This window comes from Scyliorhinus torazame, chromosome 9 (genome assembly GCF_047496885.1).
Source record: "Scyliorhinus torazame isolate Kashiwa2021f chromosome 9, sScyTor2.1, whole genome shotgun sequence".
In the NCBI taxonomy this organism is placed as follows: Eukaryota; Metazoa; Chordata; class Chondrichthyes; order Carcharhiniformes; family Scyliorhinidae; genus Scyliorhinus; species Scyliorhinus torazame.
In genome coordinates this window covers 147,400,764-147,423,385 of record NC_092715.1, presented here as the reverse complement: position 1 = coordinate 147,423,385, position 22,622 = coordinate 147,400,764, and the positions used below count along the sequence as shown (strand labels likewise).

The window sequence follows — 22,622 nt, the reverse complement described above, 5'->3', positions numbered from 1 at the left end:
GCAATTGCGTAGGGCAAGGAGGGTGCAATATGAATATGGGGAGAAAGCGAGCCGCATGCTGGCGCACCAGTTGCGGAGGCAGGCTGCGTCCAGGGAAATATTGAAGATACGGACTGGGGATGTGGTGTTAAAGCCAGGGAAGATAAATGAGGCATTTAGGGAGTATTACCAGGGACTTTATGAGGCAGACGCAGGAGGAGAGGAGTGGGACATAGGGTGGGTTCTGGACAAGCTGGAATTTTCCCAGGTGGAGGAAGCAAAGAGGCAGGCGTTGGAGGAGCCCCTGGGGCTGAGGGAGGATGATGTATAGTATCAGGGGCATGAAGACAGCGAAGGTCCCTGGGCCGGATGGGTACCTGGCAGGATTTTATAAGGAATTCGCGACAGACCTGGCACATCTGTTGGAGGGGGTTTAATGAAGCACTGGAGAAGGAGGAGTTGCCAGAAACGATGACGCAGGCAGTAATCAAACTTTTCCTGAAAAAGGGGAAGGACCCGGTGGAATGTGGGTCGTATAGGCCCATATCACTATTATGTGAAAGTATTGGCTAGGTTGTTGGCAGGGAGGTTGGAGGAGTGTGTCCCCAAGGTGGTGGCAGAAGATCGAACAGGCAGTTATGAAGGACAGGCAGTTCGCGAGTAATGTAAGACGGCTGTTGAATGTGGTGATGAATCCGTTGGGGGCTCTGGTACCGGAGGTGGTGGTGTCCATGGTGGCGGAGAAGGCATTTGATTGGACGGAGTGGTGGTACTTGTTCGAGGTTTTGGGAAGGTTTGGGTTTCGGCCGAGATTTGTGGCGTGGGTACGGTTGCTGTATGTGGCATCAAGGGAGAGAATGAATGATATGAATTCACAAAACTTTGGCTTACACAGGGGTATGAGGCAGGGGTACCCACTGTCACTGTTGCTGTTTGCGCTGGCCATACAGCCATTGACGATGGTTCTCAGGGAGTCGGCAGAGTTGTGAGGGATTATGAGGGGACAGAGGGAGCATCGGGTATCGCTCTATGGCGATGACCTCTTGCTGTATGTTTCGGATCCGTTGGAGAGTATCGGAAGATTATGGGACTGGGGAGGTTTGGAGAGTTCTTAGGGTACAAGTGGAATTTCTGGAAAAGCGAGGTATTCCCGGTGAATGGGCTAATTTAGGGCTGCCGAGTGTGAGGGAATTCAGATATCTGCAGGTTTGGGGCTTTGCGCGAAAGGTCTGGAGGGGGTTCCCTAGGTTGACTGGATACAGCGGCTTGGTTGCGTGACTTGTATGACTTCCTAAAATTAGAGAAGATAAAGTATGAGTTAAGGGGCTCTTCAGGGGGGTTTGAGGAAAGGTGGGAGATGTTTGTGACCGTGTTTGAGGGGCTGTTCGTCGCGGGCGAGGGGGGTGGTGAAAAAAGGGAAAAATCTGTACAGACTGTATAGTTGATTGTTGGGAAGTATGTTTCCTGGGGTGTTTATTCACTGTAACCAGTTTTGATACATGTTTGTAATAAAATACATTTTAAAAAATAGAAATTATGCCACAAGCACTCTGAGACCAGCACCAAATAAATAGTTCAGTTTATATCACAGAAATAACATTAGCATAAACGGGAAATAATAGTTGGTCAAACCAACTATTTTGTTCCACTCTGCTATGCCCATACCCGCTTCCCACCTTCCACCCCCACAATCCAACTTTTCTCAATTATGAGAAAGGAGATACTTAAATAGTCATGTTACCAGCACAAGTTGCACAGGATGTGTGACATCTCTCACAATCCCTAGTCAGTGAATTAAAGTAAGATCCAGCATCACAACTGAAGACACACTTTGGTCCTTGCAACCTGGCAGAAATAAGAAAAATAAGTCACTGACAATCATGTTCTGATGTCACCCAAAACATGGAAGAAGATTTCTCATAAAAGGTTACTTTTGGTGATCATCTCAATTCTCTCTGGGATCAACAAATTTAAAATAGATAGACAGAGAGGGAAAGACAAGATACTTATTAAATTCTTATTCAGAATGAACTGTTGGAGCAAGATTCTCTGCCACAGGAAATAGTTGGAGACCATTACATATTTCAAGGGAAGAGCAACTCAATATTTGAAACAAATAAAAATACTGGGTTTTGGAGCGATAAGAACAATGGAATTAATGTTGAACTTCTGTGTGAATGTCCTCACAAATATGGTGCAATAAATGAACTGCCTCGGTGTTGTAAATTTCTATATTCAGAATTATGACGTATAAGCTGAAATAATATGGTGAAATGTCTGCCTTCCTGTTCTGAAAGGGCAAAACTTCACATGTGTCAGCAACTTGACTATCTTAGCTATGTGGTTATTTTTAAATCCAAACAACATGACAATCCATTTGACTTGGAAGGGAAAGGGCCATCATAGATAACCTAGATTGCACCCTCATTCATATTCACATATATGAAACTTTTCAACATGGGAGTCAATGAGTTAACCATCAGGTGCAAGAATTTCAGCTTTTTTCTTCTCCTTAGTTCAAGGTGTTGAGATCAATTGTATCGTCCTTACCAATGCACTGTTAGATCACCAAACATGACACATGTTTTGAACTACACTTGGGAATACAGTGTTGCAAATTTACCATGGAAGCCACTAATAATGCAAGTAATTTTTAAATGAGGGATATTGCAATGCAAATTTAGTAAATTCGACAAAAGCTCAAGTGAACTGTATTTCAATCGAATATGAAAACTTTGATTGGTACATATAAAAATGTACCACAAGAAAAATGCTTATAAATCTAAAGACTTGTGCCATACCAGCAACAATTAAGTTGACCTACTATCAAATTTTGAAAACAGGACCATAATGTTACTTTGGGATTCGACATAGAAATGTATTTACAGTTTGGAGACTTTTGTAGCTTACCTAGAGACAATGAGAAAAAAATAATTTTTGTTCTTACCTCCAACCTGGTCTGCAATCTGTACAATGGTGGAATGCACTACATTTCCTGCAGTTTTCACTACACCTTCGACACATATTTTCATCTAGAAAGAGACAAGAAAGACAGAAGATGAACTGAAATTTGGTGTGGTGGTGGAAAGGAGAAATAAATTTTGTAAAGCAGAGAAATTATTCATAGCCTGGTAAGATCATATGGCATTGTTCCTCGGACCACCTGTCTATTAACTCTTGACTATTTTGTCATCCATGCATAATGTGTAGTGAGAAGCTTTACAGGCTAAATAAATTAATCTGTTTAGGAAAAAAAAGAGTTCCTGCCTTCCAGTATTAAGAAGCAGCTGTTCACAGAATGCCACATAATTTTTACTGTGCTAACAGTTCATGGGCTGATTTTAAACTAATTACGTTTTAACTTCAAAACAACCCTTTGATTCTGCAACCTTCATGAACAATTTATATCTCTAATGGAAATAATGGTGCTCTCACTAGACTTAGCGGTTTCATCTAAAGGCCCGGTGCCTACAAGTTGTTTTTAACCTAATTTGATGTGAAACTACATGAATAATTTAAATGCCACATTGAAATAACTATAGTTCTTCTGACCCTGTATAGAAAGGAGAAACCTTAAACAATAAATGTTACCTATTGTTTAAGTGTTCTCCTTTCTAACTCTGGCCTTATTAAATAATTAAAGGTTATCCTTTGAACTATAAATGCTAGTTCCTCAAAAATTTTATTTATTGATAGTTAAAATTAATTTCCAACCTAAAAGTTATTTCCTAAAACATAGGAATTATAAAATCATATATTTAGAACAATAAACAGCAAACTCATGAACTAAGCGATCAAGAAGTGTCATCAAAAATGATTTCAACCACAACTTAATAGATAAGGGAAACAGAAATATGCAGATTAGTCTGGGAATGGATGAATGCTTTGGCAATTCACCACCAGGTCCAGTAGCTGAAAAGGAGAAAGCACCCACAGTTTCGAGATCAATGATGCTGAACTGAAACCACAGGAATAGAAATATCAGTTTGCTCAAGCAAGTGTAGTGGGAGTCAACATAACACGTATTTATCAAATTTAAGAATCTGTAGCAATTGCCAGTAAGTCATTTGATAACTAAAAAAATGAAATCTTACCTTTATCGAGGTAAGAACTGTCTGAGCAGTTGGGTATGCAGACATTTGTCTCTTCATTCAAGTGGTAGCCATTTTTACAGGAAATACACTGGTCACTACGGCTTCCTACACAAGTCTCACAGATTGACCAGCACTTTTTACAGCGTTTCTTCTCATCACCAAAGAATCCTCTTGGACATTCAGGAACACACATTCTGCATTCATAGCAAATGATCATGATTAGACTTGGAATCTGTCATCCTTTTTTAAGGGAGGGACAGTGGCAAAAAAATCCTCAAACCCAAAGGAAGGAAGTGACCCACCACAGAGCAAAGCGGACTATTACTGTGCTATTAGTCAATTCAATTTTATTTAAGCACACAACTCTAAAATATATCGACACAATCCAGCTGGATTATTTAAAAATAATATTCCCCCAAGTCAAGAACGTTGCCCCATATTTTCAGTGATCTCAGTGATTTTAAATTAACATCTTCTAATCTTACCTCCATAGAAGATATTCAGATGTAACCATATCTATTTATTAATTTATAATTATAAATTTCCTTTGAATAAAATATAGAATTTTCCTCTGTAATTAATGACCCACAAATGAAATTTCATTCAACTGAATTGGAAAATTTCTAAGCCATGTGTACTTATTTAAAAAGAAAAGAAAATAAGTTTCCATTAAAGAGAAATTTAAGTATCCTAGATTTGCAGCTGGTGAATTAAAGCACGAAACCACTCTGAAGAATATAACGGCACACCTTGGTCTGTTAAACCAGCAAACCATTTAGAGATTTCACTACTTTAAGAAGAACAAAATAAAGTAGTCCTACATGCCAAGTGTAATAAGACCCAGAAAACTGAAAGCAGTGATAATAGAAGTTATATATTCTTTACTTTGGTTGTCAAAGCTTGGTTAAGATAGGCCGCAACATATCCATTTTAGTAGGCAACAGACATTTGCACATTACAATTCCCAATTATGAAGTTTCTCCAAGAAGGGGACACTGCATTTTACTGGTGGCTAATTGCAGGAATTCTTCGGACTTAATGGATGATACTGAGGTTCAGGAGCTAAAATTTCCTTATACAAACTTGGTCAAACGTACTCATGAAATGAGCTTTTATTTTGCTGATCTGAAAAATACTGAAGCTGCAGTCTCAGATAGGCTCTTCTGAAGACCCCATTAAAATACAGATATACATTTTAACCCCAACATAGTTGTCTATCTCGCTATAAGATTTGTTCAGCTTAACCATTGCGTCCATTTATACAAAACGAATGGTGGACACCCTCGCGTACAGCATGTTTAAGGCAGTATCACATAGCTTATGGATATCCTTGTAGGAGCAAGTCAGTCATTGTGGATATATATTTGAAATAGAGGCCCCATATTTTTGGAATAAATCCTATTTGGATTGGAGAATATAGGTTGGGAATTCCATGATAATTTAATGCCAATTCTGTGCTGAAGGATATTTATCACTCATCCAGGAGCAGAGAATGTTCTTCCTTCCTTCAAACGTTAAGTTATTATACAGCCTTTTTTCAGTAGCGTCAATTATCTTTCTACCTGGGAGTCCCAGGATTAAGTACAAAACATCAAATTCTAAGGCTGTATCAAATATCTACTCAAGCTCCAGTACACCAGACCAGTAGGATTTAATTTTGACACAGGACCAAACACAATGGGAGTAATCTCCCTTAACTACTTTGCGCTTCTAGCACAGTGAGGATACAGTAGCGTCAAAACTGTGTCTTAAACTTGGTGTGAATGCAGACAGTGTAATATTTTAAACTGAGCCTCCTTTGTTCTATTACAGATTGAGAATCTATTGGCATTTTCCCATACATTACCCAAAGTCTCTTGAAAATGAAATGAAATGAAAATCGCTTATTGTCACAAGTAGGCTTCAAATGAAGTTAGTGTGAAAAGCCCCCAGTTGCCACATTCCAGCACCTGTTTGGGGAGGCTGGTTCGGGAACATTCCTTAACATTCATGGTGAAGTCTTTTTTCCCAAGACTGTAGAGTCTCTAAAATATTCACACAGTATCTAGAACATAAAGTGTCATAAAACTTGCTGATTATCCGGGATATCAGAATTTATTTTTCCACCAGAGAGACATTAGCACTGAGATGCAGATATGCTTCTTCAAGGATACAGTTTGAGTTACAGGATACAGGAATATCTTGGGATATCAAATTGTTGACATAGTTGCTCAAAAGATAACAAGGAGGCACCACTAAACATATCACCAAACTTATTAAGACCTCTATCCCTCCATGTATCAAATCCATGTCTTAAGACCCGGTGGGAAATCCAGATTATTCTTAATGAGAGAGAGAACGGAATTGAAATTAAATCTCCCTTCCACCTCACGGACCATTCACCATGCTCAGAATGCGAATGATTATAGGATTTTTACACTTGACAGGAACAGTTTTGAAATCCCTGAAAAAAACAGGAGCAGTAAGGACGAGAGCACACATGTGCAGCTTCAATATCAAGCCAAATAGAGGAAGGATCCTCTTTGACCCATTCTTGTATGAATCTAAGCTGAGAAGCTAACTGATGCATTTTGATATTCGGCATCCCTAACCCCCCTTTGAACCGGGAACCTGCATCTTAGCTAGTTTTAGGCAAGGTTTATCTTTGTTCCATACAAAGGAACTGAGCATCCCATTAATTTCCTTTTGGACCTTAGCAGAAAGCAAGATTAGCAGCATCTGTAAAGGATATAATGACCTAGCCAACATATTCATCTTAATCAGTGCCATCCTACCCAGCCACGATATCGGTAGGGGGACCAACGAAGTAGGTCCCACTTGATAGTTGCAAGTAAAGGGGGGAGGTTTACCCGATACAAATGTCTGAAAAAGGGGGGGGGGGGGGTAACAAAAATACCCAAATAAATAAGCCCCAAGGGGAACCATCGAAATGGGAAATTGTCAAAGGTCACCCTCTAAGCCTTCCCCAAAAGCATAACCTCAGATTTTGTAAAATTGATTTAATGAGGTAGCCTCAACTGCTTCACTGGGCAGAGTTCCACAGATTCACAACTCTTTTGGTGAAGACGTTCCTCCTCAACTCAGTCCTAAATCTGTTCCCCCTTATTTTGAGGCTCTGCCCCCTAGTTCTAGTTTCATCCACCAGTGGAAACAACCTCCCTGTTTCTATCTTAACTATTCCCTTCAAAATTTTATATGTTTCTATAAGATCCCCCTTCATTCGTCTAAATTCCAATGCGTATAGGCTCAGTCTACTCAGTCCCTCCTCATAAGCCAATCCTCTCATCTCCCGAATCAACCTAGTGAATCTTCTCTGCAGCCCCTCCAGTGCCAGTACATCCTTTTTCAAGTAAGAAGACCAAAACTGTACACAGTACTCCAGGTGTAGCCTCACCAGCACCCTATAGAGCTGCAAGATAACCTCCCTGTTGCTCCATCCCTCTAGCAATTCAGGACAAAATTATATTTTGAAGGATTGCCTTTCTAATTACCTGCTGCACCTGCAAATCAACTTTTTGTGATTCATGCACAAGGACACCTTGGTCCCTCTGCACAGCAGCATGCTGCAATTTTTTTAACCATTTAAATAATGGTCCATTTTGCTCTAGTTCCTACCAAAATGGATGACCTCACATTTACCAATATTGTACTTCATCTGCCAGATTTTTGCCACTCACTTAAACTATCTATATCCCTCTGCAGACTTTTGTGTCCTCTGTACACTTTACTCTACCACTCATCTTAGTGTCATCTGTGAACTTTGACACATTACACTTAGGCCCCAACTCCAAATCATCGATGTAAATTGTAAACAATTGCAGTCCCAAAACTGATCTCCGAGGCACACCACTAGCTACTGATCACCGACCAGAAAAACACAATTTTATCCCCACCCTTTGCTTTCTGTTAGTTAACCAATCTTCTATCCATGCTAATACATTACCCGTAACGCCCTGCACCCTTATCTTATGCAACAGCCTTTGCTGCGGCACCTTGTCGAATGCCTTTTGGAAATCCAGATACACCGGTTCCCCAATGTCCACCACGCTCATAATGTCCTCAAAGAATTCCAGTAAATTAGTGCAACATGACCTGCCTTTCATGAACCTATGTTGAGACTGCCCAATGGACAATTTCTATACAGTTGTCTCGCTGTTTCTTCCTTGATGATAGATTCAAGCATTTTCCCCACTACAGAAGTTAAGCTAGCTGGCCTATAGTTACACGCCTTTTGTCTACCTCCTTTTTTAACAATGGCGTCACATTTGCTGTTTTCCCATCTGCCGGAACTGCCCCAGTGTCCAGCGAATTTTGGTAAATTATCACAAGTGCATTTGCTATTTAATAATAATGTTTATTATTGTCACAAGTAGGCTTACATTAACACTACAATGAAGTTACTGTGAAAATCCCCTAGTCGCCACACTCCGGCGCCTGTTCGGGTATACGGAGGGATAATTCAGAATGTCCAAGTCATCTAACAGCACGTCTTTCGGGACTTGTGGGAGGAAATCAGAGCACCCGGAGGAAACCCACGCAGACATTGGGAGAACGCACAGACTCTGCACAGACAATGACCCAAGCCGGGAATTGAACCTGCGACCCTGGCACTGTGAAGCAACAGTGCTAACCACCATGCTGCCCAATTTCCCCGCCATCTCTTTAGAACCTTGGTTGCAATCCATCAGGGCCAGGAGACCTGTCTACCTTTGGCCCCATTAGCGTGTCCAACACTACCTCCTTAGTGATAATGATCATTTTTAGATCCTCACCGGCCGTAGCCTGCTTGCCATCAATTATTGGCATGTTACTTGCTCTTTCACTGTGAAGACTGACACAAAATACCTGTTCAATGCCTTGGCCATTTCCTAATTTCCCATTATTAAATCCCCCTTCCCATCCTCTAAAGGACCAATGTTTACCTTAGCCACTCTCTTTCGTTTTATATATTTGTAGAAACTTTTGCTATCTATTTTTATATTCTGAACTAGTGTGGTTTGACTAATCGACATATAGATTAAAATCCCCCAAGAAAAATGCATTTTTACATCCATCAGTTATTTCTTTGTTTATTGCCCACCTGACCGAGATGTTATTATTGTGGTGGCCTATCGTCTACGCCTATCAGCAACCTTTTCTCCTTACAATTTCTAATTTCCACCCAAATGGATTCAACCTATTTCTCCATTGAACCTATCACCTCTCACTACCAACCTAATGTCAGCCTTACATATCAGAACTACACCACCATTATTTTTCCCGTAGTTTTACCCCCCTCCCCCCTCCCGACTTGCTAGTCATTTTTAATTGCCTCTTCTAGGGACTCTAAAGCTATTGCGAACAATAATGGGGACAAAGGGCAGCCTTGCCTAGTCCCTCGCTGGAGACTAAAATTATCAGATCTATAACCACTAGGAAGAACTGGCACCAATAGACTTTTATAAAGCACTTGTATCCAATTAACTAATTTCCCTACCAACCCAAACTTCTGTAGAATATAAAGTAAATAATTTCATTCCATTTCACCCGGTCAAAAGCTCTTTCAGCATCCAAAGAGATCACTAAACCATCTAATGCCCTATTTTGAAAGATCTGAATGATATTTAAGAACCTTCTGACATTGTTACATAAATTCCGGCCCTTGATGAACCCAGTCAGATTGCCCTGAATTGCTGCGCCAGCACTTTAGATAACAATTTCAAGTCTACATTTAGGAGCGAGATTTGCAGATATAGGATGCAAACTCTTCAGGGTTCTTGTCTGCCTTCAAAATTAAGGAAATATTCAATTCACAAAGCAATTGCAGACCTGCTTCAAATGAGTGGTTATACATACCAATCAAAGGATATGCCAGCAAGTCTTTAAATTCTTTATACAATTTACGTCCAAAAACATCATGTCCCTGTGCATTACCAGACTGAAGCTGCCGCAGGGCAAGAGCCACCTCTCCCTAGAAATGGGAGCATTCAGGATCGACCTGAAATTGTTGAAAGTTTAAGGGAGGAGAACAAACCTTCATGTATGTCAATGCGTCTCCAGACTCGTCTGTTTTATGCAAGTCCGCGTAAAAGCCGTTAAACACCTTATTAAAGCTCTCTGTCTTAATCACCCTATTACAATTGGAGTTGAGTACAGAGGGAATAGCCCGAGAGTTAGCTCTCTTCCTAGTAAGAAAAGTTGGATCTACTCTGTTTGTTTCCAAACTCATATATCCCATGTTCAGCAAACTTTCCTCCTCAGCAAATCGAGTCAACCAAGGAGTCCAGTGCCGTTTGAATTTTGGTAATTTATTTCAACAAGTTAGCTAGGATTCCTGCATTACTCACCCTACATTTCTTTCAAATTTAGTTCCAACCGGTGCTGTCACTCTAGCATTTTATGCCTTTTGTTGGCTGTATATGAAATGATCAAGTCCCGAGCAAAAGCTTTGTAGGTTTCCCACGGGGTTGAGGGGCTTACATCAGACAGAGAATTGGCTGAGTAAAATACATCAAATTCAGTCTTCAAATACGAGACAAAGTTATGATCCCTGAGAAACAATGCAACAAATCTCGAAGACCCTGAAAATCGTTTATTGTCACAAGTAGGCTTCAAATGAAGTTACTATGAAAAGCCCCTAGTCACCACATTTCGGCACCTGTTCGGGGAGACAGGCACATGATCGGAGAACAGAGAATACAATGCTATCTATAGAGCAGGAAGCTAGAGTGTAGGATTGTGTTTGGGCTGAAAAAATAGTCAATTTTAGAATGACTTTGGGGGGGGGGGGGGGGAAGCAGAAAAGTGAACTCTTTATCCTTAGGATGCAAATACCCTACCTCCTCACAGACCGATGCCAATGCCTTTGCCTGTTTTTTAGAGGGGGGTGCAGGATTCCTTGTTACGAGGAGTTTTGCCCATCAAAGGAGTAAGATGACAGTTGAAGTCCCCAATTATAAAGGAATCTTATAAAGGAAAACCCCACCTACAAAACCAAGTCTATGTAGACTTTGGTTACAAAAATCAAAGGAATAATTTGGGGGACTATAGACATATTCCCCATACAATAGCAACTTGGTGATCACATATCTACTCCTCTTATCCTGCACAATGTCCTCCATTCTAAAAGGCACACTTTTATTGACGAACACTGCAACACCTCAGTGACCCTGGAAGATTTCTGGCTAAACGTTGGTGACTGGTTTTCCAGATCGTCCAGGAATTCTGACATACCATGTATCTGCTTTTCCAAAGATTGCAAGTGGGTCTCAACCAAGGAAGTAGCATTTTCAACAGTAAGGATTCTCTCCTCTGGTTCCTCGAGCTGTTTGCCAGTATCTGCAGTTCTATAACATGAACACTGATATTCTATACTCAAGCTGAGAATGAGGCAAAAAATACTTGCCCCACTCATTCCCTATTCAATTTTAGGTGCTCCTCGGCATCTAAACGAGTTTCTTGCAATAAAGCTATGTCAATTTTCTCCTTTTTTAGGAAATACAAAATCCTTTTTTTTTTAAATAGGATGATGTACTCCCCGCATATTCCAGGAGCAAAGTTTCAAAGTAGCAACTGCTATTACTTTTTCAGCCAAAAAGAGTATACAATATTGACACAAAGAGAAAAACAGCTTACAAGCCAGAGATTTTCGCACCCCACACAGGCATGCAGTAAAATATACCTCTCCCATCTTCAGCTATACTAGAAGCGCCAGTGACACATAATAAATTATTTTTCTGGGATAGGAGACCTGCCCGTGCCCCTGCAGGAACCAGTTGACCATTCTTTAATCCCAAAACAAAAACAAAATACAACAAATACGCAAAGCCATTAGTCCCAAGTGGGTGTTCCTCACCAAATGTGAAGATCTATAGGGCTATACTTCCAACTTTCCTTCATTACATCAAGGTGTTTTTCCCCTAAAAAGCATGGTGGTAAGATATACCACAATAAGGATGAATGCCAAATGCCCTTTCTGCATTCCAACCCTTCCCATTAAGACTTAAGCCACTCATCCAACTTCCAGCAGTGGCTCCACTCATATTTTTCATAATGAAATCAAAGGAGACTGTAAAGCATATGCTACTATTATAGACATACGGATTAGAAGAGGAAAGCTCTAGTACCATACAATCTGCATAGCCCAGCCCTTAACTAGAAGGAGCTTGCTGAGGGATGTTTTCCATGCAGGATAAATTGAGGTCCCTGGTATTCTTACGGTTAAAACATTCACTGTAGTGTTCAGTTACTAAATCACGCCTATCAGCATGATAAATAACAGAATCAGGAAGAAATTATAATGAAAAGTGAGTTCAGAATTTACAGTGAACTGCAGATTGCTGCTCCAAATGATTGCCCTCCAAGGAGTTCGCAAAGGCCATGGCCTTAGCCGGATTGTTGAACGTCTTTACAGAGTTGTCGGATATCACCCTCAGTGTAGCAGTAAATAGTAGGGAATATTGCACTCAGATAGCCTTCAACTGTTTTCTAACTTCATCAAAGCCCTTGTGTCAATGTTGTTTTGCCGCTGAGAAATCTTGGAAGAAAGAGACCTTTGCTCCATCATTGAGCAAGGCCCCATTATGTCCAGCTGCCTCCAATACTCTTTGGCCATCTTCAAAGTCATGAAAACCAATAATTATGGACTGGGTATGCTGATTTCCCCTAGGCATCAAGACAGGATACGATGTGCCCTTTCTAACTTAATGCACCCAGCTTTTGCATCCAGATTAAGAAAACATGGTAGCAGCTCTCAAAATATTTAACTGGGAGCTTACCCTCAAGCTCCTTTTGGAAAATGACAACCTGGACATTTTTCCTCCAGCCTCGGTTTTCCAGATCGTCCAGGAATTCTGACATACCATGGGTGCGATTCTCCACTCCCACGCTGGTTGGGAGAATCGCCTGGGCCGCCAAAGTTTCCGGGGACGCCGGTCCGACGCCCTCCCGCGATTCTCCCAAGAGGCGGGAACGGCCCGGTCGAGTTTCACGGGCCGCAGGCCGGAGACACCCAAAATGGCGATTCTCCGGCACCCCCGCTATTCTGAGGCCCGGATGGGCCGAGCGGCCAGGCCAAAACGGCGGGTTCCCCCCGGCGCCGTCCACACCTGGTCGCTGCAGTCGTGAGCGGTGCTTGAATGCTGGGGGGGGGGGGGGGCGGCCTGCGGGGGGGGGGGGGGGGGGGCGAGGGGGGATCCTGCACCGGGGCATACCTCAGATGTGGGGTGGCCCGCGATCGGTGCCCACCGATCGTCGGGCCGTCCTCTCTGAAGGAGGACCTCCTTCCTTCCGTGGCCCCGCAAGATCTGTCCGCCATCTTCTTGCGGGGCGGACTTAGAGAGGACGGCAACCACGCATGCGCGGGTTGGCGGATGACGTCCGTTATGCGGCGGCGGCTGTGTCATCTATGCGGCGCCGCTTTTACGCGGGCGGCAATGCCTGGCGCGGGTAGATGACGCGGCTCCGATACTGGCCCATTGTCAGGGCCTGAATCGGCCGGGACCCGGGCCGTTCCGCACCGTCGTGAACCTCGACGGCGTTCACGACGGCGCGGCCACTTCGGCGTGGGGGTGGAGAATTCTGCCCCATGTATCTGCTTTTCCAAAGATTGCAAGCGGGTCTCAACCAAGGAAGTAGCATTTTCAACAGTAAGGATTCTCTCCTCTGGTTCCTCAAGCTGTTTGCCAGTATCTGCAGTTCTATAACATGAACACTGATATTCTATACTCACAAGCTGAGTTTCTGGTCAATTCCCTTAATAATATTGGCAGTCATCAGCTGTAATATCTTGGAGAATGCTGGATCAAGTGCCTGTTCGAGGATTAGGTCGCCATGTTGAGGAGTCAGCTCCACCCCTGTTGCTTCTTTTGGCGACACTTTTTCCAAGATTTCTTGGCATTTTGTCACCAACGTTTAGCCAGAAATCTTCCAGGGTCATAATATGGAAGGGGTGTAGGTTAGGTTGATCTTATATTAGGATAAATGGTCGGCATAACATTGTGGGCTGAAGGGCCTGTACTGTGCTGGACTGTTCTATGTTCTATATTAGCAACACCTTGCTATGAAATTCTGAACCTCCTGAGACACTCGTGTTCACATATGTTGAGAGCGCTGATCCTCTGTCTATAGATTCTGTGTTGAAGGTTTTTCCTCCATGGAACTGGATCTTGTCAGAATACGGTTGAGTTGTATAAGTTGCTCCCATGTTGTGGTGAAGGTTAGCATTGGTGAAGTGACTTCCATGAAGTTGGCAATCATTTGTTAAGCACTTAAAGCACTTTCTGAGAAGGAGGTTTATGAGCTATAGCCGCTCACCTGGCCATGGCTGCAGCTCTTCACTTTCACTTATCAAAGGCTTCCCAGCCTGCAGTTTCACTGAAGACAATTTGTACACTCACCTCAGTGACTCTAGCAAGTTCTCCACAGCTTGGGAAATAGATCAATTGGCAGTTAAATGTAGAATCCTTGGTTGAAACAGAATTTAATTAATTATAATATTTAAATTCCTTACCTGACAGCCAAATGGGCGTTCTTTGTTCACCTTCAAACCTACCCGTGTGAAAGCTAGAAAAGGGCAGGATTGATGTTGGCTTCCTAAACTGACATCACTTTTAGGGGATTAAACTCCCCACACAAGCCCAAACCTCAGCTAGAATTATTCCTGCCCGCTTCTTATTTTCTAGCAAATTCTAGCATACCTACCTCGTATTGTTTTTAAACTTCAGGAAGAAATGCAAACATTCAATGCATTGTTGCGGCCCAGGTCCATCGCAGCCATTATTACATTCAGTATCACAGGATCCTAAAAAATGAACAGTTTAATTTATTTGATTAACTGATCTAATTTTTCTCTAGTGAAGCAACATTTTATTTAGAAACCTTGGAAATACAGAAACTGTGAATGAATTTTAGCAGAAAACATGCTTTGGTCATTCATCATTAACTTAACTGAATGGAAAATACTAAGAGGAAATGATAACTAAATTTATTTTACTACAACCCAAATCGCTTCAATGTTTTTTGAGATGAAAAATGTAGGAATAGTACCCTCTTTATAGACCTGCAGAAACTGGAATTGAAATCCACTTAAAACAGAGCTTGCACATTTTGTACACTTGATAAACTTGGAGTACAGATAATAAACGCAACCGATGACAGTCTGACGACCTTAATCATAGCAAAGAAAATCTTAATGGCCAAATGGCCTCCTTCTGCACTGTAAATTCCAAAATTCTATAATGGAATGGAATTCCCAGATGACAACTACTTGATGAACGATGATTTTAATTCTTGTTTTATCAAACAGTTCTGATTCTAGTTACCACAATATCTAATCAGTACAATGCCTATAATGAAATGACTATCATGCATTGGTATTTGATGGACCCTTGAAAGTCCCACAGGACCTAGAATCATAAAAACATAGAAACTTATGGCAAAGGCAGTGACCATTTAGTCTGTTATGTCTGTGTCAACCGAGGAAGATCTACCCAGCCAAATCCTACTTTTCAGCTCTTGGCTCATAGCTTTGCAGGTTATGACACTACAAGTGCACATCCAAGTACTGTTCAAATATATTACATGCTTCTGTCTCTACCATCCTTTTATGGAGTGAGTTCTAAATCCCAACCTCTCTCAAGGTGAAAGCATTTTTGAATTCCCCTCTCATCCTACCAATTCCTTTAAATCTATGTCCCTTGGGGCAGCACGCTGGCCTAGTAGTTAGCATAGCTGCCTCACGGCGCTGAGGTCCCAGGTTCGATCCCGGCTCTGGGTCACTGTCCATGTGGAGTTTGCACATTCTCCCTGTGTTTGCGTGGGTTTCACCCCCACAACCCAAAGATGTGCTGGTAGGTGGATTGGCCATGCTAAATTGCCCCTTAATTGGAACAAATGAATTGATACTTTAAAAAAAACACAACTATATCCCTTGATTATTGACCTTTCTGCTAATCCATCCTATCCACTCTGTCTGGGCCCTTATAATTTCATGCACCACAATTAAACCTCCATTTAGCCTCTCCTGCTCCACATCTTATCCGATCTTTCATCACAGCTATCATTTTTCAGTTCTGGCAACATCCTCATAAATCTCCTTGGTATACTTTCCAGTGCAATTGCATCCTTCCACAAATGTGACCAGAACTGTACACAGTACCCTAGCTGTAGATTAACTAGTGTTTTAAGCGGTTATAATATTGTCCACATATCCTCACTATTAACCTTATGATGGAGGGATTGTCATCAATAAAATAATTGAAGATGGTTGGACCTCGGACACTACCCTGAGGAATTCCTGCAGCAATGTCCCAGGATTGAAATGATTGACCTCCAGCAACCAAAACCATCTTCCTTTGTGCTAGGTATGACTCTAACCAGTGTTAACTGCCCTCCCAAACCCCCATCCCTTGAGCTATGGCTCCTTGATGCACACTCGTTCAAATGCTGTCTTGATATCAGGGGTCACTCTCACTTCTTGAGTTGAACTCTTTTTCCATGTTTGGACAAATGTTGTAATGAGGTCAGGAGCAGGGTGGCTCTGGCAGAACCCAAACTGAGCGTCAGTGAGCAGATTAATGCTTGGTAAGTGCGACTTGGTAGCAAGGCTGATGACATTTTATCACTTTGCTGATGACAGAGTAAACTGATAGGGTGGTAATTGACTGGATTGTATTTATCCTGCTTTTTGTGGACAGGACATACCTGGGCAATTTTCCACAATGCTGGGTAGATGTCAATGTTGTAGCCGTACTGTGACAGTTTGGCAACAGGTATTGCTTGTTCTGGAGCACAAGTGTTCAGTGTCATTGCTGGAATGTTGCATGGGCACATAGCCTTTGCAGTACCCTGAACCTTTAGCTGTTTCTTGATCATGAAAAGTGAATTCAATTTGTTGACAACTGGCATTTGTGATGTTGGGGACCTCCGGAGGTGACCGAGATGGATCATCCACTCCGTACTTCCAGCTGATGGTGGCTAGAAATGCTACAGCCTTAGTTTTTGCACTCAAATGCTGGACTCCCCCATCATTGAAGATGGGGATATTTGTGGAGACTCTTCCTCCAGTTAAATGTTTAATTGTCCACCACCACTGACAACTGGATGTGGTTGTAATACAGAACTCAGATATGATCCATTGTTTGTGGGATCCCTTTTTTGCCTCATCTCACCCTGCATGCCGCTTGACATTCAAAGTGGTCTGGATTCAGGGGCGTCATTCTCCGCCGGCGGGAGTCTCCGTTTTGCCGGCGCCTGGGGGTTTCTCGACGGCGTGGGGCTGCCCCACAATGGGAAACCCCATTGACCGGCCGGTGTTACGGAGACTCCCGCCGGCCGGTCGGGGCAGAAATGTGGCGGGGCGGGTAGGAGAATTTCGCCCCAGACTCTGTATTTTTGTTTGAGAACATCCTGATCTATCACATCTCCATGAATACCTCCTGCTGCCCAAACAATGATTTACCTCAAGTAGCTTTTTCCAATGCACTTTTGGTAAAGCACATCTCAGCTTAGTAAAATTGGCTTTTTCCCCCAATTGAGAACTTTTACTCCTGATCTATCTATGACTAATCAATTTAACTGAATTATGATCACCAGCACCAAAATGTTTTCACAGGTACCTCTTCCAATCATCCAGCTTCAATCCATAAAACGAAGTTCAGAGATTTCCCATCACTTCTTGGGTTTGCTACATACTTGCTAAAACAAAAAGGGCAGCACGATTGCATTGTGGATAGCACGATTGCTTCACAGCTCCAGGGTCCCAGGTTCGATTCCGGCTTAGGTCACTGTCTGTGCGGAGTCTGCACATCCTCCCAGTGTGTGCGTGGGTTTTCTCCGGGTGCTCCGGTTTCCTCCCACAGTCCAAAGATGTGCGGGTTAGGTGGATTGGACATGATAAATTGCCCTTAGTGTCCAAAAATTGCCCTTAGTGTTGGGTGGGGTTACTAGGTTATGGGGATAGGGTGGAGGTCTGAACTTGGGTACGGTGCTCTTTCGAAGAGCCAGCGCAGACTCGATGGGCCAAATGGCCTCCTTCTGCACTGTAAATTCTATGATTCTATGAAAAGAGCGTGTCCTCTTTACCTTTTGCAATGATTTTGCCCCAATTATTCATGGGATAGTTGAAGTCTCATATTACAGTCCTATTATTTTTCACTTCAGAAATTTGCCCACATATTTGAACTTCTATCTCCCTCTGTTTGAGAGTCATGCTCCCAAGAGTGTGATTCACCCTTTTTACTTTTTCCAATTCACTCCATGTGGTCTCATTTGATGTTTCGTTGAGCATATCATTCTTCCTCACAATTGTTTCTTTCATGAATACTATGACCCCTTTTTTTTCATCCCTCATCTAAAAATCCTATAACAATAATTTTGAGGTGTCATTCCTGCCCTTCTTTAAGCCTTGTTTTGGTAATGGCTATATTTCCAAATGTCTATCTGTGCCCTCAGCTCATTTGCAATATTCACCAGACTCCTTGCTTTGAAGCAAATACTATTTTGCACTGCCAAACTCCTTTGTTGTGTATTTTCTAGCCTTTTATCCTGCACTACCCATACTCACTAATTTTCTACCATCCATTCCAGCTTTGATCTTCTCCCTTCTGATTCTACACTCAGATTTCCATCCACCTGCCAAGCTACCCTAAGCCTTCCAAACAGCACTACCAAACTTCCCTGCAACAATAATGTTCTTGGCCCTGTTGAATTGCAAATGGTCTAAAACTTTTACATGTCCCACCTCACGCAGGCCAGATCCCAGTGACCCAGAAATCTACTGCCCTCAGCTGTGCACCAACTCTCAAGACACGCATGCTTCTGAACTCATCTTCCTTGTCTGTAACCACTTGCATGTGCCATGGGGAGTAAAGGTAAGGTAAAGTCACCATAGTCCCAGATGACCATAGGCTGTTTCCCATTTGGGGGGGGGGGGGGGGAGAAGAGAGCTGCTTTCCCCATTGAGGGGGAGAGCTGACTGGTGGTGATTTAACCTGAGGATTAACTTTGTTTTCTTTTTGCCGTTACATTTTTGATTCATGGATGATTAATTGGCATGCGTCTTTAAGGCAAGCAGCCTGTGTCTTTAATTCAAGCAAAAGAATCCAGAAGCAGGGGAGATCACTGCGCTAGTTTAAACTTGAGTTGCAGACTGACCAGCACCAGTGAGAAAATTGGACTGGGTCTCTGTTTGGTTTGGCTGGTGACCAATGAATTGGCCCATAAGGCTGTGCTGTGTCTGTTAACAGGTGGTGATTGGATCTTATCCCACTGAAATGGTTTTCTTTGAGCTTTGAATCCAGCAGCATGGAGGTAAACAGTCCAACTAATCCTCTCCAGAAAGATCTAGTTAACTCTCTCAAACAAGTCTGCTGAGAGGGCTGTCTCTCTCTCCAGAAAACCTATGGGTGTTGGATTCCTGAAACTATAGAGACCTGAAGGCAAACCACGAACTGAAAGCAAATTTTGCTGAAACAAATTTCCTGCCTCTTCAGGAAAGCTCTGAGCAGAGAAGACCAGTAATGACTGCAATAAAAACTTTAATCTGCAAGCTAAATAGGGAGATAGGTAAAGTTAATAGTTAACCAACTGTATCTACTGCGTATTTCATTATAGCCCCTGTTATAAATAAACAGTAATTGTTACATTTCTAACCTGCCGACTGTAATTATTGGGCAGCCAAGGGCCAAAGACTTTGGGTATTTTTATAAGAATTAGTAGTTAATGCTCTTGTGTTGTGACTCCAGGACGAGTTGGGCTGGAATTACTTGTAGTACCCATTCCTGCCCTTTTTTGAGCCAGGTCTCCACATCGCAACATCATCACATTTCCGCGAAGAAAATCAACTTGATCCTCATCAAAACTAATTTTAATATATAGCAATAGACAAAACATACTAGTAAGCTTAAAAAACTAGAATCTGATGACCTGAGGGATTCCCTTACTCTTCATCAAATGATCATAATTAGAGTGCGCTTTCAGAGATTTGAGCTACCTTTTGCGCAAGATGAGTCAACTTTACCTTTCAAAAATATATACTAATCCTTTTGTCAACATTGCAGTAAAGTTCAACAAAAATATTGTGCAGGACCACCAACGTAAAGAGACCAGTGAGTTTAGATGACTCCAAAAGCATTATTTATTAACCTTCAATAGGACACAGATTACATTATAGTCCTTTAAAAAGAAGCTTGATGTTCAATTCAAAAAGTCAAACTCAAGTTTAAAATATAGACTGAAGTATAAATTCTGTACATTTATTTTAGAAAATGAAATCTTGTGCTTCATATGTACAAAAGTTAATTTTTAATAGGGCTTTAAGTAATCTTGACTTATGCGAAGTTCAACTTTTTTCCTCAAGAATGTTAGTTTGAACGGTATCCTGCAAAAACAACTGCTGAAATGTGGTTGCGCGTAAATTTGTAATGCTCAAAAAATGTAATTTAACCAAAAATAAAATCTATCCTCCAATGCAATTTGGGTAGAATGTGATTCCACACTATGAATTAGTACATGTGCCTTTGTGTGTGCATGTGGGGGGTGGAGCAAAAAAAAAAGCAGGATGAATCAATGCATTGCTCTATTATTGTCTATCAAGAAAAGTGACCGATATGCATGTTCCCTACAGTATATTTCAACTTACCAGTATACTCATCTGGGTAGTCATCAGGGACACCTTCCCTTGGGTTGGATCGCACTTTTAGCAGTTCTGTCCTTGTATATGAAGATGAGTAAGGCTGTGCTGATGTACCATGAAGTACGAGAGACCATTCCTTCAGTTTTCCTAAAAAGCGAACATGGTGACAGGGAGTTGTAACAGGCCATAACAAGTAATGGACTAATTTAACAGAACTATTGAAAATAGGCATCCATCAAACATGTGTTATACTCAACAGCACCTGAAACCCAAACAAAATAAAAAGCACAATCTTTTTGAACTGGACTTGCAAAAGTTTTATATTAAGTCCCTAGGTGTTTAGGATCCTCATTTATAAAGTTTTTAATTCTAAAGAATGTGAAAAATTACTAAAGTGTTTGAATCTTGCGTGAACTGCAACTTCCTTCAACTGAACTAAGACTGAAGCTATAATTCTCAGTATTGTTTGAGCTGCTCTCCCCTATGGTACATTTTTTAAAAATTTGAGTACCCACTTCTTCTTTTTCCAATTAAGGGGCAATTTAGCATGGTTAATTCACCTACAGTGCACATCTTTTTAGGTTGTAGGGGTGAGACCTACGCAGACTGGGGAGAATATACAAACTCCACACAGCCAGTGACCTGGGACCGGGATCGAACCCGGGTCCTCAGCACAGTGAGACAGTAGTGCTAACCACTGTGCCACCATGTTGCCCATGGGGAGAATGTGCAAATTCCACATGGACAGTGACCATGGGCCGAGATCGAACCCAGGTCCTTGGCACTTTGAGGCAGTAGTGCTAACCACTGTGCCACCGTGTTGCCCTCTCCCCTACTACTAATGCATTCACCCTTCCCATCCACTGACCGACTGAAAGAACGTTTCATCTTGGACCACGAGTGGAGATTAATATCCTCCATCCTCTGCAGCATCAAGTTCATTTGTTCCTTCTCATGTCCATTGCTGGCTAAAGTCCAGCCCCAAGTTGAATATTTTTCAAGTGTGATGAGTTCGGTGGTATGCGGAGTTTGCAGCCGCAGCCAAGTGGGGCAGCTGGGTGGAAATAGTGGCAGGGAGTGGGGCACTGCCAGTAAAGCCACAATATTAATGCAGAGATTTTTTGCCATGCCAGAGGGGGTGAGGGGAGGGGGGGGAAAGAAGAAGGAGGAGACTTATTGGAGAGGTTGATAGGGGTGGGGATGGGAGAATGCAGAATGACCTTCTGAAGCAAGTCCGATGTGGAAATGGGGGCCTTTGACAAAGGCGCACCCACTGCTTCACACCCGATAACCGAACAGAGAACCCTGCAGGGTTTCTTCAGGGTACGCATTCCTGGAAGAGAGGTGGCAGTGCGTTAAACACTGGATAAAAGCAAATTACTGCGGATGCTGGAATCTGAAATGAAAGAGAAAATGCTGGAAAATCTCAGCAAGTCTGGCAGCATCTGTCGGGAGAGAAAAGAGCTAACGTTTCGAGTCCGATGACTCTTTGTCAAGGCTTTGACAAGTTTTCATCATCATCATTCATAGAATTTACAGTGCAGAAGGAGGCCATTTGGCCCATCGAGTCTGCACTGGCTCTTGGAAAGAGCACCCTACCCAAGGTCAACACCTCCACCCGATCCCCATACCCCAGTAACCCCACCTAATCCCCATAACCCAGTAACCCCACCCAACAGTAAGGGCAATTTTTGGACACTATGGGCAATTTAGCATGGCCAATCCACCTAACCCGCACATCTTTGGACTGTGGGAGGAAACCGGAGCACCCGGAGGAAACCCCCGCACACACGGGGAGAATGTGCAGACTCCGCACAGACAGTGACCCAAGCCGGGAATCGAACCTGGGACCCTGGAGCTGTGAAGCAATCGTGCTATCCACAATGCTACCGTGCTGCCCCACGGTAGCGTGGTCCACGGTCCAAGGGGCAAACAGG

At 42.4% G+C, this 22,622-nt stretch overlaps 1 protein-coding gene across 4 annotated transcripts in view; it reads right to left on the bottom strand.

Moving 5' to 3' along the window:
- The window catches only part of pcsk5b (proprotein convertase subtilisin/kexin type 5b), a 602,404-nt gene that overhangs the window by 261,713 nt on the left and 318,069 nt on the right, over positions 1-22,622 (bottom strand). For all 4 annotated transcript variants that reach the window (XM_072516608.1, XM_072516609.1, XM_072516611.1 and 1 more), the window contains exons 14-18: positions 20,692-20,832; positions 14,754-14,853; positions 4,074-4,267; positions 2,927-3,011; positions 1,721-1,824 (exon numbers count right to left, since the gene is read on the bottom strand). In XM_072516608.1, the coding sequence (XP_072372709.1) occupies positions 1,721-1,824; positions 2,927-3,011; positions 4,074-4,267; positions 14,754-14,853; positions 20,692-20,832 (624 nt within the window). The remainder of the gene's footprint in view (positions 1-1,720; positions 1,825-2,926; positions 3,012-4,073; positions 4,268-14,753; positions 14,854-20,691; positions 20,833-22,622) is intronic.